The sequence below is a fragment of the Medicago truncatula genome, chromosome 2 (assembly GCF_003473485.1).
Source record: "Medicago truncatula cultivar Jemalong A17 chromosome 2, MtrunA17r5.0-ANR, whole genome shotgun sequence".
In the NCBI taxonomy this organism is placed as follows: domain Eukaryota; kingdom Viridiplantae; phylum Streptophyta; class Magnoliopsida; order Fabales; family Fabaceae; genus Medicago; species Medicago truncatula.
This window is the reverse complement of record NC_053043.1, coordinates 8,206,031-8,219,240: the sequence shown is the minus strand read 5'-3', so window position 1 is coordinate 8,219,240 and position 13,210 is coordinate 8,206,031. Positions and strand designations below refer to the sequence as shown.

The following is a 13,210-nucleotide window of genomic DNA, read 5'->3' as shown; positions in this document are numbered from 1 at the left end:
AATTTTCTTCTGATTTTTTCTTCTCACGTTGAAGATGGTTAAGATACAAATCATTTTTAAGTAGTATAAAGTAAATTTTATTTTATTTTATTAAGGGTGGTTTAAAGCAAATTGAGAGATTACATTGAATTTAAATAAACTTAATAAAATAATGGGTTTTGTTAACGGGTATCCTGGGACACGGACACTGGTTAAGAAGCTAAAAGTAGAAAGAAAAAAAAAATTGCATTGAAAAGAGCAACTTTTTAACTTTTAAAACATAAAATACACAATTTCCAAGAAAATATTTCCTTTAACATCACGGCTCGTGGTGGCCGAAAAAGAAAAGAGAAGGTGGGGGCTACAAATTTTCAACATCTTAGATCTTAAAAATTAAAATAGTGGTTATGTAGAGGAAGAAGAGAGAGTTTCAATGGCTGTGATGGTGTGGCAAAATGGTATGAGATGATGGAGGAATGGTGGTTGAAAGTTTGGCGTTGATGGTGATGGTGTGAAGAAAAACATGTTCTTTATTCATGAGAGACGAAGAAAACTGAACAGAAAAAAAAAAAAAAGGTTTAATTCCATTTTTTCCTCCTTCCTTTTTTGTTTTTTTTAATTAATGAAATATCCACGTGATTTTTTTTGGAAAGAATCCATGTGGTTTTCTTATTAATTTTAAATTGACAATAACACGTTGACATCCTACTTATTTCAGTGAGTTGTCATGTGTGCGTTGATTGTGTCAAAATCAGATTAAGGGACTAAAATTGTAAGAGATGGTAAACTTAAGAGGCAAAATTGTTATTATTTTTTTATAGGAGGTCAAAACTGCAATTAAACTTTTTAATTTTTATCTTCAGTTACTTAAATTATGGGACAATAATCGAGAAATGCACAATTTCTACTTTCTTTTGGCTCCTAATTTTGATGAAATCATTTAATGATACAGAGAAATTCATGGGATTGATTCTGGCATTTTTGTGTTTAAAAATGGAAGAATATGAGAGTCGTCGTCATCATCTCATGATGCATTATTCTATCACCATCTATACTTTATCATTCTTTTGTCATTTGTTCACAAAATATGGAGAATCTCAAACTGAGTGAATATGAGAGTGGTCATTACTATGTTTGATATTACTGAGAAGAACGACAATTGCTTCATATTTTTGTTTTTCTATTTATGGGACATGGAGCGAATCTTTGAATATACAAATCTTCATTAATCATGGATGGAAAACTTCATTAAAAATATGAAGGTTAGACACAAGTTGACTAAAAAGTAGGGACCAACTTCATGGATGGAAAATTTTGAATGGACCAAAAGCCTAAATAATATTTTAGGGGGACTAAAATCAAATGTTTATATGATATGCACAAAAAAGAAGTTAGGGTGAGATAGTTTGCTTCTGGTTTTTGTTTTGGTGGACACTAAGCAGTGTTGGTACTTGCTACATGTGTATTGGGAGAAAAAATTAAGTGGAGAGTAACTAGACAAAAGCTAGTTCGTGAAGCGCTCGTGATATTGACATTCGCTGTAAATAACAATGCTCTTCAAATATATCTTTCCCCTCTATCCTTTAGGGCTATTTAAAGACTTTCTAAGGATAAGCAAAATAACAACTCTTAACTAACAACCACCTAATTTTGCGTTTGCTTAGTGTTCCAACTCTTCTTCCTTCCCTCCTTCAACACCAATTCAACTGCATTACGTTACACTTTCTATTGATATTCGATATCATCTACCCACCAACCACCATCATCGAGTATTTCCGACTATTCTTTGTTGATATTACCAATAACATTGTTTCAACCAATTATCATTTCCTATACTTATATGCATACATAATATTGGATTTTATTGATCTATCAATAATCAAGCTTATTAGATTGACACAACTTTGTTGTCACCGTTTGTTCTATTTTCAATATAATCATACCTGCGAACACAATAGAAGATTTTTTCCTATGAATAGAAAGATGTAACGGTCATCATGACTTTAACTCAATTGATATATGCGGTGTTCACAGACAACTTACAAATGTGAGTTTCTAACCACTAAACTATTGAACTAAAAAACACGTGCATGCTAAAGAAAAGAAAAATGCTTAATATTGCGACCAAAATATATCACGAACATTCACAAGCATTTAAACTTGTATCTACAAGTACCAACTTCCATTGTTTTGTTGATTCAAACTCTTTTATGTGTCATCACCTAAACTTCATGTTATTTTCTTCAAATTTTAAGGCTTTGTTCGCGAGTTTGGAGGGGAATGGAGAGGAGAGGTTTGGAGAAAGAAAAAAAAGAGTAAGTGGAAGAAATAAATGACATTGAGAGACAAAGATTTTGGGGGATCATTTTTCTTCATAATACAAAATTTTTCTCGTTTGGGGAACTCAAAAGTTTTATTAAAGGAGAGTTTTGGGGTTTTGGAAGATTTACATGAATTCTTCAGATTTAATCTATGTACTTATAATATTTTTTAAATTAAAAATATATTAATAAAAAAATATTAATTTATCATTCTCTTCCCTCAAAAAAATAAAATTAATTTATCATTCTCTAAAAAATTACTCTTTCAAAAAATGCGAAAGAATTTATCATTTTTCCCTATATTTCCAACTCTCCAAACTTCCAAACAAAACTTAAGTGATTTTAATATTTTAATACTTGTAAAGCCACCTACCATAATAAATATTTCGATTGTGCAAGTTTTTTTTCTCTCTATTTAATAGTAGTAGCTATGTAGAGAAAAAAAATTGATCAAAAATAGTTATGGTAAAAAATAGTGGTAGCTATATAGAAAGAAAAATATACATAACAGTATTTGTGGAAATTTCGCGTGGAAACCTCTCACGATATATGACATAGTTGATCTTTGAATAACTAAATCGTGACGACAGAAAGCTCTAGTGAAAGGAGAGTGCTCCTTTCGGGTAGCCTTGAGTGCGCAAGGTTATATCTTTATAGTATACCTTTTGTATCTTCTCTTTAAATCTCACTACACAAATAAGAAATTCATCAGCTGTTTGCAATCTTTTATCTTTCTTTATTCATTTATAATAGCTGCCACAAGTATTACATACATCAAAAGTGTAAAAATTTCAACAAAGAAAATCATAACAGTTAAAATTTGAGACGGGTATATTTTTTAACAAAGCAATATAGTAGTATAATTACAATTGTCGTATGTTTTTCAACTTAAGCGCAAAAGGTCCAAAAGATTAACTGAACAAAACAAAGACCAAATATGGGGTAAAATTTGATTTTATGGGGAAATTTTTGACAGGATCCAAGGCATGATGTTCAAGAGCTATACATCATTTTTAACCTTCAAGATACGCTCGATGGTGGTTGCTTCGCCGAAGTTCTCAACACGAAAATGTGGCTTTCCAAATTCAATCTCACGTACTTCAATATTTTTATAAGTTTTGAGTTTCACCTGCTTCTCTAAAAATTTGAGCATAGACCGAAGGCCTCGGCGATAGTTCAAAAGAAGAAACTCTAGCTTTCCAATTCCGTGATAGTAAAATTTTGTCTTTTCATCAGTTTTGGGATTCACCTGCTGGTTTAAAAATTTAATCAGAGACTCAAAGCATCTAAATATGTAACTAAACAAAAATCGACAAGGAAATAAAGAGGGTAAAGCAATATCAAACAGTTCAAATCCTCATCTCTCATTCGTACACAACATTATATACGGATGCAACTCAAGCATGCATTTTATCAACGTATGTTATAAAACAACTGAGCTGAAGTATTGTATAAAAACATTAGACGATTACAACGACCAAACACACACACGCGCACCAAAGATATGACCAAGATGCAAGAAAAATACTGCCAGGTATTTCAATTCACAAAATAGAAAGATACATGTTACAAAAAAATTAAATGGAGCAGATATTCGACACTAATCCCATATTATGTAAACTGGCATACAAAGCAAATTGTAATATTGAACTTATTCAAGACATATAATCATTAAGAGCATTAAATGTCTAATTTATATGTAATGCCCTAGTCAGATAGGTGGAAAGTTGAATAATGGAGTACTTATGTGAAAACACAATCAAATACAAGTTGCTCATTATTAGGGGGCTGTTTGGAATGGTTTATGTTTGGATTATTTTGGCTTATGCATGGCTCATTATTAGAAGGGTCTTGATCAGCAAATAGCATCATAGCAGCTTATGTGAACATAGAAAGAAAAAAATAAAAAAATACAAGACACATAAGGCAAATGGATACAGTAAACAGTTTATGTGCAATGCATTAACATAGAGCATAAAAGTATTGAAAGAAATCAAAATCTAGCGGCAATTATGTGAGAACCAATATCATAGCATGCACAATGAATTAAAATGCATGAGAGAGATAGCTGAAAAGGAGAACGAGAAAGCAAAGAAGAAAACGAACGTGCGATGAGATATGAGAGAAAGATGATTGAAATTTTTTATCTTTCTTCTAGATGGGATGAACTATCGTGGAGCTTCACTTGTGATCGATCAAAATCTAGTTTATTGGTTTTCCTACAAAGGTCACACCATTATTCTATATCATTTGAGATATATACAAGGCTTCACCTATAAGTACGTAGTTGAACGTGGTTAATTATTTTTCCTTAAAGGTCCAAACTTACTTCTAGATCATATGGAGTATATTCAAGTTTCAGTTATTATCAATCAAATTTTGGTTTGTTCTATGTGATTAATCATATTAATTAAGGTAATAATTTAAAGGAAAAAAAAATATACATTTAATAATAATATATATCCATACCCTTTAAATTTAAAAATGCATTTAATAATTTTTTTTTTTTTATAAAATTAACTAATGATATGTGAAGTCAGAACGAGAGATCAGAACAGACAACCCTTAAACCCTAGCAGCACTCAATGATCTTGCCTCTCGTTTCATATCCTTTATTAAGTTTCCTTCTCTATGTTTTTGCTTGGTTTGGTGGCTAAAGCTCGAGTTTTTTTTTTCTCATTTTGTTCTTTTCCATATTCATTTTTTTCTTTTGCTAGAAGTTTCATTTTTCCTCAAACGGGAACTGGTGGGTGAAGAACATATCGGTAGACTAACGGTGGCATGTAACACCCAAGGCTAACGAGGGCGGAGAGGAAATGAGAGGGATCCCGAGACCTTATAGGTATGGGACTTTGTGGTTGAAGGAAGACTTTTAAGAATTGTTTGGTACTACCTATATCAACAAGATTTGGTAGCTCATATATTCCATAAAAACTCCACAGTTAAGCGTGCATCTGGAGTAGTCGTTGGATGGGTGACCTACTGGGAAGTTTTCCGATAAACGTGCAAGTGAGGACAAAACACGCTGAAAAGACTCGTGTTGGTTTGCAGGTCAGTCGACAATGCTTAAAAGTCGTCTGGGATGTTACATAAAATATTGTGAAGAAAATTTCTAGATTGAGGTAGACTTTTGCTAAAATATTGTTATTTCTCTTGTTCAAACTTTGACTTACCTGTTGTTTGTCTGTTGTCCTTTATCCTTGCTTTTAATGGAAATATTTTGTGCTTATGTTATGTCGCTAACAACAACGAAGCCTTATCCCACTAAGTGGGGTCGGCTACATGGATCAAATGACACTATAGTGTTCTATCATACACCAAATTTGGATCCAACTCATTGACCTCTAAATCCTTTCTAATGGTTTATCTAATAGTTTTCCTATGTCTTCCTCTACCGCTTTTAACTTGACTCTCCTCCATTTGATCTACTCTTCTTACCACGGCATCCACAGGTCTTCTCTCTACATGCCCAAACCATCTAAGCTTATTTTCTACCAACTTTTCTACTATAGGTGCTACCCCCACTCTCTCTCTAATGGTGTCATTCCTAATCCTATCATGTCTAGTCTTACCACTCATCCAACACAACATCCTCATCTCTGCTACACTTACTTGATTCTCATGTTGACTCTTAACCGTCCAACACTCCGTACCATACAACAACGCTGGTCTGACTGATGTCCGATAGAACTTTCCTTTCAACTTAAGTGGTACTTTCTTATCGCACAAAACACCTGAGGCTCTTCTCCATTTCAACCACCCAGCTTGAATACGATGGCTTACATCTGCTTCTATTTCTCCGTCATTTTATAAGAAGGACCCAAAATATTTAAACCGTGTAACTTGGAGTATGATATGATCTCCAACTTTCACCTCCAAGGTAGACCTACTTCTCCTTCCACTGAAATTACATTCCATATACTCTGTCTTGCTTCTACTCAAGTGGAATCCTTGCCTCCAGGTCTCTAGCCTCCCGTTCACTTCCTCCCTCGACTCACCCACCAAGACTACATCATCTGCAAAAAGCATACATCTCGGTGCTAACTCTTGGATGTGTTTCGTCAATACATCCAAAACTAAAGTAAAAAGATAAGGACTTATGGTTGACCCTTGGCGCAATCCTATTGTTATGGGAAAATCTTCGGTAGTTCCATCCTGCGACCTCACACTAGTCGAAGCTCCCTCGTACATATCCTTGATAGCCCTAATATTGGCAATCCTAACCCCTTTCTTCTCCAGGGCTTTCCACAAAATCTCTCTCTCGGTACTCTATCATACGTCTTTTCCAAATCAATGAAAACCAAGTGCAAGTCTTTTTTATCCGTCCGATATCGCTCCATCACGCGTCAAAGTAAGTAGATTGCTTTCATAGTCGACCTCCCAGGCATAAAACCAAATTGGTTATCCGTAACTCGAGTCTCCTTTCTTAGTCTTCTTTCGATCACCCTTTCCCATAACTTCATGGTATGACTAATTAGCTTAATTCCCCTATAATTCGCGCAATTTTGTATATCCTCCTTGTTCTTATAGATTGGAATTAAAGTGCTTCTTCTCCACTCGTCTGACATTTTCTTCGTCCTCATAATCTCGTTAAAAAGGTTTGTGAGCCACACAATCCCTCTATCGCTAAGACTTTTCCACACTTCGATAGGTATGTTGTCCGGCCCAACTGCCTTGCCACTAATCATCCTTTTCAACGCTTCTCTAACCTCGTGCTCTTGAATCCGACGATAATAATTATAGTTTCAGTCCTCCTCTCCGATGTCTAACCTGTTAGAGTCTGGTAAGATCTCATATCCTTCATTAAATAGGTTGTGAAAATACTTCTTCCATCTACCCTTAATATCTCTTTCCTGAACCAAAAACTCTACGCTCTTCATCCTTAATACACTTTGCTTGGTCCAAATCTCTTGTCTTTCTTTCTCGTCCCTTACCAAGCTTATATATAGATTTCTCTCCCTCCTTGATACCTAAAGATTGGTATAATCCTTCAAAAGCTTGAGTTCTCGCTTCGCTCACCGCCTTCTTAGCCTCTTTCCTAGCTATCTTATATTTATCCCAAGTTTCGACATTTTTACACCTAGAACAATCTTTAAAACAATCTCTTTTGATCCGAACTTTACTCTGAACACTGTCATTCCACGACCAAGATTCTTTACCCCTAGGTCCAAAACCTCGAGATTCTCCCAACGTCTCTTTTGCTACCTTTTTAATCTCATGTGCCATCCTCTCCCACATATCATTTGCGCTTCCATGCGGTTACCTGAAGCCTCCCTCTAATATCGTGTGTTGGAATATCCTTAGTTTTTCACCCTTTAAATGCCACCACTTGATTCGCGGATCCCCATTTTGACTTCTTCTCTTAGCCCTCCTCTTTACCCTTACATCCATCACTGTCACTCTATGTTGGGTAGTTAAACTCTCTCCAGGTATGACTTTACAGTCCAAACAAATCTTCCTGTCGGCTTTCCTAATAAGAAAGAAATCTATCTGAGAACATGAGACCCCACTCTTGTAAGTGATAAAATGCTCCTCTATTTTCCTGAAACAAGTATTAGCTATAGTAAGATCAAAAGCTGATGAAAAATCTAAGATGGATTTACCCTCCGCATTAATCTCCCCGAGACCATACCCCCATGCAAACCCTCGAAACCTCTCGAAACACTCCCTACATGCCCATTTAAATCCCCTCCTAGAAAAATATTTTCTCCTAACGGGATATCCTAAATTAAGCCTTTTAGCTCCTCCCAAAACTTCACTTTAAGGTGTGCTTCTAACCCTGCCTGAGGTGCATAAGCGCTAATTACATTAAAGGTGTCTTGTTCCACTACAATCTTTAGGGCTATAATCCGATCTCCTATCCTTTTAACATCTACAATATCTTTCTTCCACTCCTTATCCACAATGATGCCTACCCCATTTCTCGATCTAACTTCACTAGTATACCAAAGCTTAAATCATGAACTATCTAATTCTTTCGCCTTTTTCCCCACCCACTTTGTTTCTTGTAGGCACATGAAATTGATCCTCCTCCTAGTCATTGTGTCTACTTCCATAGATTTTCCTGTAAGTGTACCTATATTCCAAGTTCCAAAACGAATCCTATTCTCATGAACTAGCTTCTTTACCCGCACCCGTTCACGAAGATGCGTGAACCCTTGCTTATTTTTCACTACATCCAGGCGGCGATGCAGCGGCCCTTGCTCATTTGACACTGTACTTGAGCCATACAGCGCGTTGTTATGTCGCTAAAGTGAGATTAGTATTTATAGGTATGCAAATTAACAGTTCAGAGCCTAAGGCCTTTTTTCTCCTTTGTGCTAAACTTTTATCAGGGTGCTATGTCATACTTTCTCTACAAGTATTATACATCAAAAGTGTGAAAATTTCAACAAAGAAAATTATGAGTTAAAATTTGAGAGGGGCATATTTTTTAACAAAACGATATAGGAGTATAATTACCAATTGTCGTATGTTTTTCAACTTAAGCGCAAGAGGTTCAAAAGATTAACCGAACAAAACAAAGACCAAATATGGGCAAAATTTGATTTTATGTGGAAAATTTTGACAAGATTAATCCACATATCCAAGAAGGTGTACAATATTGTGGATCCAAGGCATGATGTTCAAGAGCTATAATCATTTTTAACCTTCAAGATACGCTCGATGGTGGTTGCTCCCCCGAAGTTCTCAACACGCAAATGTTGCTTTCCAAATTCAATCTCACGTACTTCAATATTTTCATAAGTTTTGAGTTTCGCCTGCTTCTCTAAAAATTTGAGCATAGACCGAATGCCTCGGCCATAGTTCAAAAGAAGAAACTCTAGCTTTCCAATTCCGTGATAGTAAAATTTAGTCTTTTCATTAGTTTCGGGATTCACCTGCTGGTTTAAAAATTTAATCAGAGACTCGAGGCATCTAAATATGTAACTAAACAACAATCGGCAAGGAAATAAAGCAGGCAAAGTGATATCAAACAGTTCAAATCCTCACCTCTCATTCATACACAATGTTACAGTATTTCAAATCTCAAACATTCTACCAACGTATTTTAGAAAAGCTGAGCTGAAGTTTTGCAGAAAAATAAAATGATTACAAAGAACCGACACACACACACACACCAAAGATATGAACAAGATGCAAGAAAAATACTACAAGGTATTTCAACTCACGAAATAAAAAGATACATGTTACAAAAAAAATGGAGCAGATATTCGACACTAATCCCAAATTGTAATATTGAACTTATTTAAGACAAAATCATTACGAGCACTAAATGTCTGATTTATATGTAATGCCCTAGTCAGATAGGTAGTACTTATGTGAAAAGAAAATCAAATACAAGTTGCTCATTATAAGGGGGCTGTTTGGAATGGCTTATGTTTGGATTATTTTGCCTTATCTACTGTTGCAAGTGCTTATGGGACTATTTGGGAGAGAATATGACCAGATATTATGATCAGAGCTTATGAGCTCCAAGAAGCTGTTTTACCAAGAGGTGTTTGGATCCCTGTTGATGGGACATTCATTGTTTGGTGTGTGGAACCGTAATGGATGGTAAAAATAGAAATTAAGAATGAATTCAAATATGTAGAAAGAAACTAAAATTGTGAAATTTGAATCAAAAGAAAAAAGGTCCCATCCAGAAAAACTTGCCTGGGGTGGTTGGTCATTGAAAATGGCATCTGGCTTGCTGGTAGAAGGGTCTACAGCTGGACAAAATAAGGTACCAAAATGTGAGTTAAAACAAATGAATATATGAAATAGCTTACATGCATTAATTAACACTCAAGATCCTTTCTTCAAAAAAAAAAAAAAACACTCAAGATCCTTTTGGATTTACATAACCCATGAAAGTAAAAAAAGTATTGCATCTACTTGACCAAAAAAAAAGAGTATTGCATCTTAACATGGTTGGCTGTCTAATAATCATACAGTTGCCTAATAATAGTTACAGCATTGAGAAAACTAACTTTGACATTTAGTTGCCTAATAATCATAAAGAAAGAGGTTATTTGCATACATCAAACAGTTTACGTGCATTAGTTAACAGTTAACACATAGATCGGGATCCTATGTAAGATCGGGGAAGGGTCACAAGATCGTAAATCGTATGATCGTAACACGGATTGTAAGATCCTACCAAATTTAGAAATATATATAACAACTTAAATCGTAGCAAATCAGAAGTAAATCACGCCTAATAACAACTAAAAACCACCAAAAACATGATAAAACCTCCCAATATTTTACAAAAACAACATAAAGCTTCCAAAGAGGGATATTTGAGGGTCGTTTTAATTGAAACCAGGTCGCCTGACCCGACCAGGAAAACTCAGAAATAGCAGAACACGTAGAATAGTAGCGGAATCCACCACCTAGCATGGAGATTCCACCGTCTCCTAGCAATTTAGGATTCCAATAAACACGGAACGCAGTGATAGGGATCAACATCATTATATCGTATGATTTTAAGTGATGGCAATAAATTTTGACTACCACGGTTAACAATTTTCTTGGGTTTACATGAAACATAAAAGAAAAAAAAAATCTATCTTCACAGGGTTGGTTGTGAAGTCAATAACATAAAGTCATAAAAACATAAACTATTATAGCATTGGGAAAACTAACCTTCACTTTTATTATTTGCCTTCAAGCCCCTTAAGAACCTCCATTGAAGGGTGGTTGTTCCGTCACGGAACTTCTTAATACGGTACAGTTTCTTTCCAAGTTGAATCTCACGGGTTCTTACCACACCCCCTCTGCTTCTGGAAATCGCCTGCTAGGGTAAATATTTGTTTAGAGACTCATTCATAATATATGTAACTAAACAACAATCAGCAAGGAAGTCACGAGGGGACAGCAAATATCAAACAGTTGGAATCCTCATCTCTCATTCATACACATTGCGATGTATACGACCCGAGCATTTTATCAACTTAAGTTATGAACAACTGAGCTAAAGCTATTTGCAGAAATACTAAATGTCACACACACATGAACAATGTTACTACTTAAGATATCAAATAAAGAATTGAAATATGTAGAAAGAAATTAAAATTGTGAAACTTGAATAAAAATCAAATAGCTTCATTAGCATAAACTTTGTTGGGATTTCCAGAAAGACTTGCCTTGATTGGTTTACAAGTGTCTAGATTAGCAAGTTGCACCATAGCAGCAGCTTCAATAAATAAAAAAGAGTTAATGTGCATTGCATTAACATAGAACATGAAAGTAAAAAAGAATTGTATCTTCACACAGTTGGTTGGTTCTAAAGTCGATTTATAAAACATTACATCATAGAGAAAACTAACTTTGAATTTCAGTTGCCTGATAATCTTAAACAAGGAGGTGATTTTAAATAAAACATGAATGATGAAGTATTGAAACATGATACTTGAAAAGAATGCATTAGCATTTAGCAGCATTTATTTTATTCAAATGTGACAACCAAAACCATAGCATGCATAATGAATTAAAATGCAGGAGGCAAACTTAAATCCACAAAATCACGACTATTATGAGACTCTAATTAGGTAGAAATTACAATAATTCTAATAATCAATCATCCTTCTCAATTGATAGAACATTAAGTAAAGAATCACCTTTTGCGATGTCAAACGTGGTGAAAATGGGAAACCCTAATTCCCAAACTGTTGGACGAGATTATGAGTATCAAACCACTTCGTATAATAATAAGTTGATATTCTTGAGGGGTGAGAATACTGGACCCATGTTTTGATGCGGATTTCACGGGTTACGGATCAATAGGGTTTCGGGTTCTGAAATTAATCTGCACCTGCCCGTTTCAAACCATGTTAAACCGATTCTGACAGTCGGCTCACCCGATTGACCGACCCGAACCGCCCGTTTGATCAAAAATTGACTCGGTTATTGCGGATTCCGGCGGGCCACGGGTTCTTGTCCAAATTCTAATGAATATATCTTAATTAAAGGTATAATTTAGGCTAAATTATCTTTTTGGTCCTCTAACTATTTAATTGGTATCAGATTGGTCCTCTAACTAAAAATTAATTTATTTCGGTCCTTTAAATTTCTCACCGTTTCTACATTTAGTCATTTCTGTTAGTTTTATTCAAATAAACGTTAGGGTTTGTGTTATGTGGGTCCTCTAACTTTATTTATTAGTATCATTTTGGTCTTATGCCTTGTTAAGGTATTATGATTAAATAGTGACTGATATTATTGGTAATTGTTATGGTTCATATGTATGTGTGAAACAGGAGGTCAGGTACCCACATAACACAAACCCTAACGTTCATTTGAATAAAATTAACAGAAAGGACTAAATGTAGTAACGGTGAGAAACTTAGAGGACCGAAATAAATCAATTTTTAGTTAGAGGACCAATCTGATATCAATTAAATAGTTAGAGGACCAAAAAGGTAATTAAACCTATAATTTAATAAGTTTTTTTTTAAATGCACAAATTTCTTTTTGGATTATGATTTTAAAATACATTTTTTGTTTAAAAAAGTTTTGCAGATTTTAAAAGATTTTTCAAGAATTTAATGAGTAGAGAGATTTTAAAAGACTGTTTAGATCTTGTTGTGAATTCGTTGAAAAATCACACCAATAAAATACTAATGTATGGAGCAAAGTAATCAAGCAACCAATATCAACGTGGGAACAATTATAAACACAAACAAAGGTAAAAAACAACGAGAGAAAAGAAAGAGTGAACACACGAAATTTGTTTACCCAGTTCGGTCCAATACTGACCTAGTATGGGGGAGAGAGCCAAATTCGGCCACCGATTTTGCTCTTCGGCCACCGGTTTTTCACGTAAAGAAAAGGCTGAAAAACTCAGGTAAATTTGGACCCCGGACTGCACAATTCGGGCCCCGCTTTTGGCAGTATCTATAAACTCCAATTTTGAGTCACTTTTA

At 34.8% G+C, this 13,210-nt stretch overlaps 1 protein-coding gene across 2 annotated transcripts; it reads right to left on the bottom strand.

Moving 5' to 3' along the window:
- Window positions 1–3,105: 3,105 nt before the first annotated feature.
- Window positions 3,106–12,050, bottom strand: LOC112419103 (uncharacterized). Of its 2 annotated transcripts, none has more exons than XM_024776029.2 (5): window positions 11,906–12,050; window positions 11,432–11,481; window positions 10,932–11,079; window positions 9,957–10,012; window positions 3,106–3,549 (listed from the first exon to the last, which is right to left on the bottom strand). In XM_024776029.2, the coding sequence occupies exons 2-5, from the start codon at window positions 11,471–11,473 to the stop codon at window positions 3,301–3,303; spliced, it is 495 nt and encodes a 164-aa protein (XP_024631797.2). In that variant the 5' UTR covers window positions 11,474–11,481; window positions 11,906–12,050; the 3' UTR covers window positions 3,106–3,300. The 2 variants fall into 2 exon arrangements, with proteins under 2 accessions (XP_024631797.2, XP_024631796.2); XM_024776028.2 differs by lacking the exon at window positions 3,106–3,549 and adding an exon at window positions 8,756–9,181 and having other exon boundaries at window positions 11,906–12,045.
- Between the last annotated feature and the right edge of the window lie 1,160 nt (window positions 12,051–13,210).

What these genes read in the sequence shown, in the direction of transcription:
- LOC112419103 (XM_024776028.2), bottom strand. Translation starts at nt 11,473, where the DNA reads ATGGTGCAACTTGCTAATCTAGACACTTGTAAACCAATCAAG. An exon ending in GGCAAATAATAAAAGTGAAG is followed by an intron (nt 10,013 to 10,931) that starts GTTAGTTTTCCC and finishes TATTTTGTCCAG; the next exon opens with CTGTAGACCCTTCTACCAGC. An exon ending in TCAATGACCAACCACCCCAG is followed by an intron (nt 9,182 to 9,956) that starts GCAAGTTTTTCT and finishes TTAAACCAGCAG; the next exon opens with GTGAATCCCGAAACTAATGA.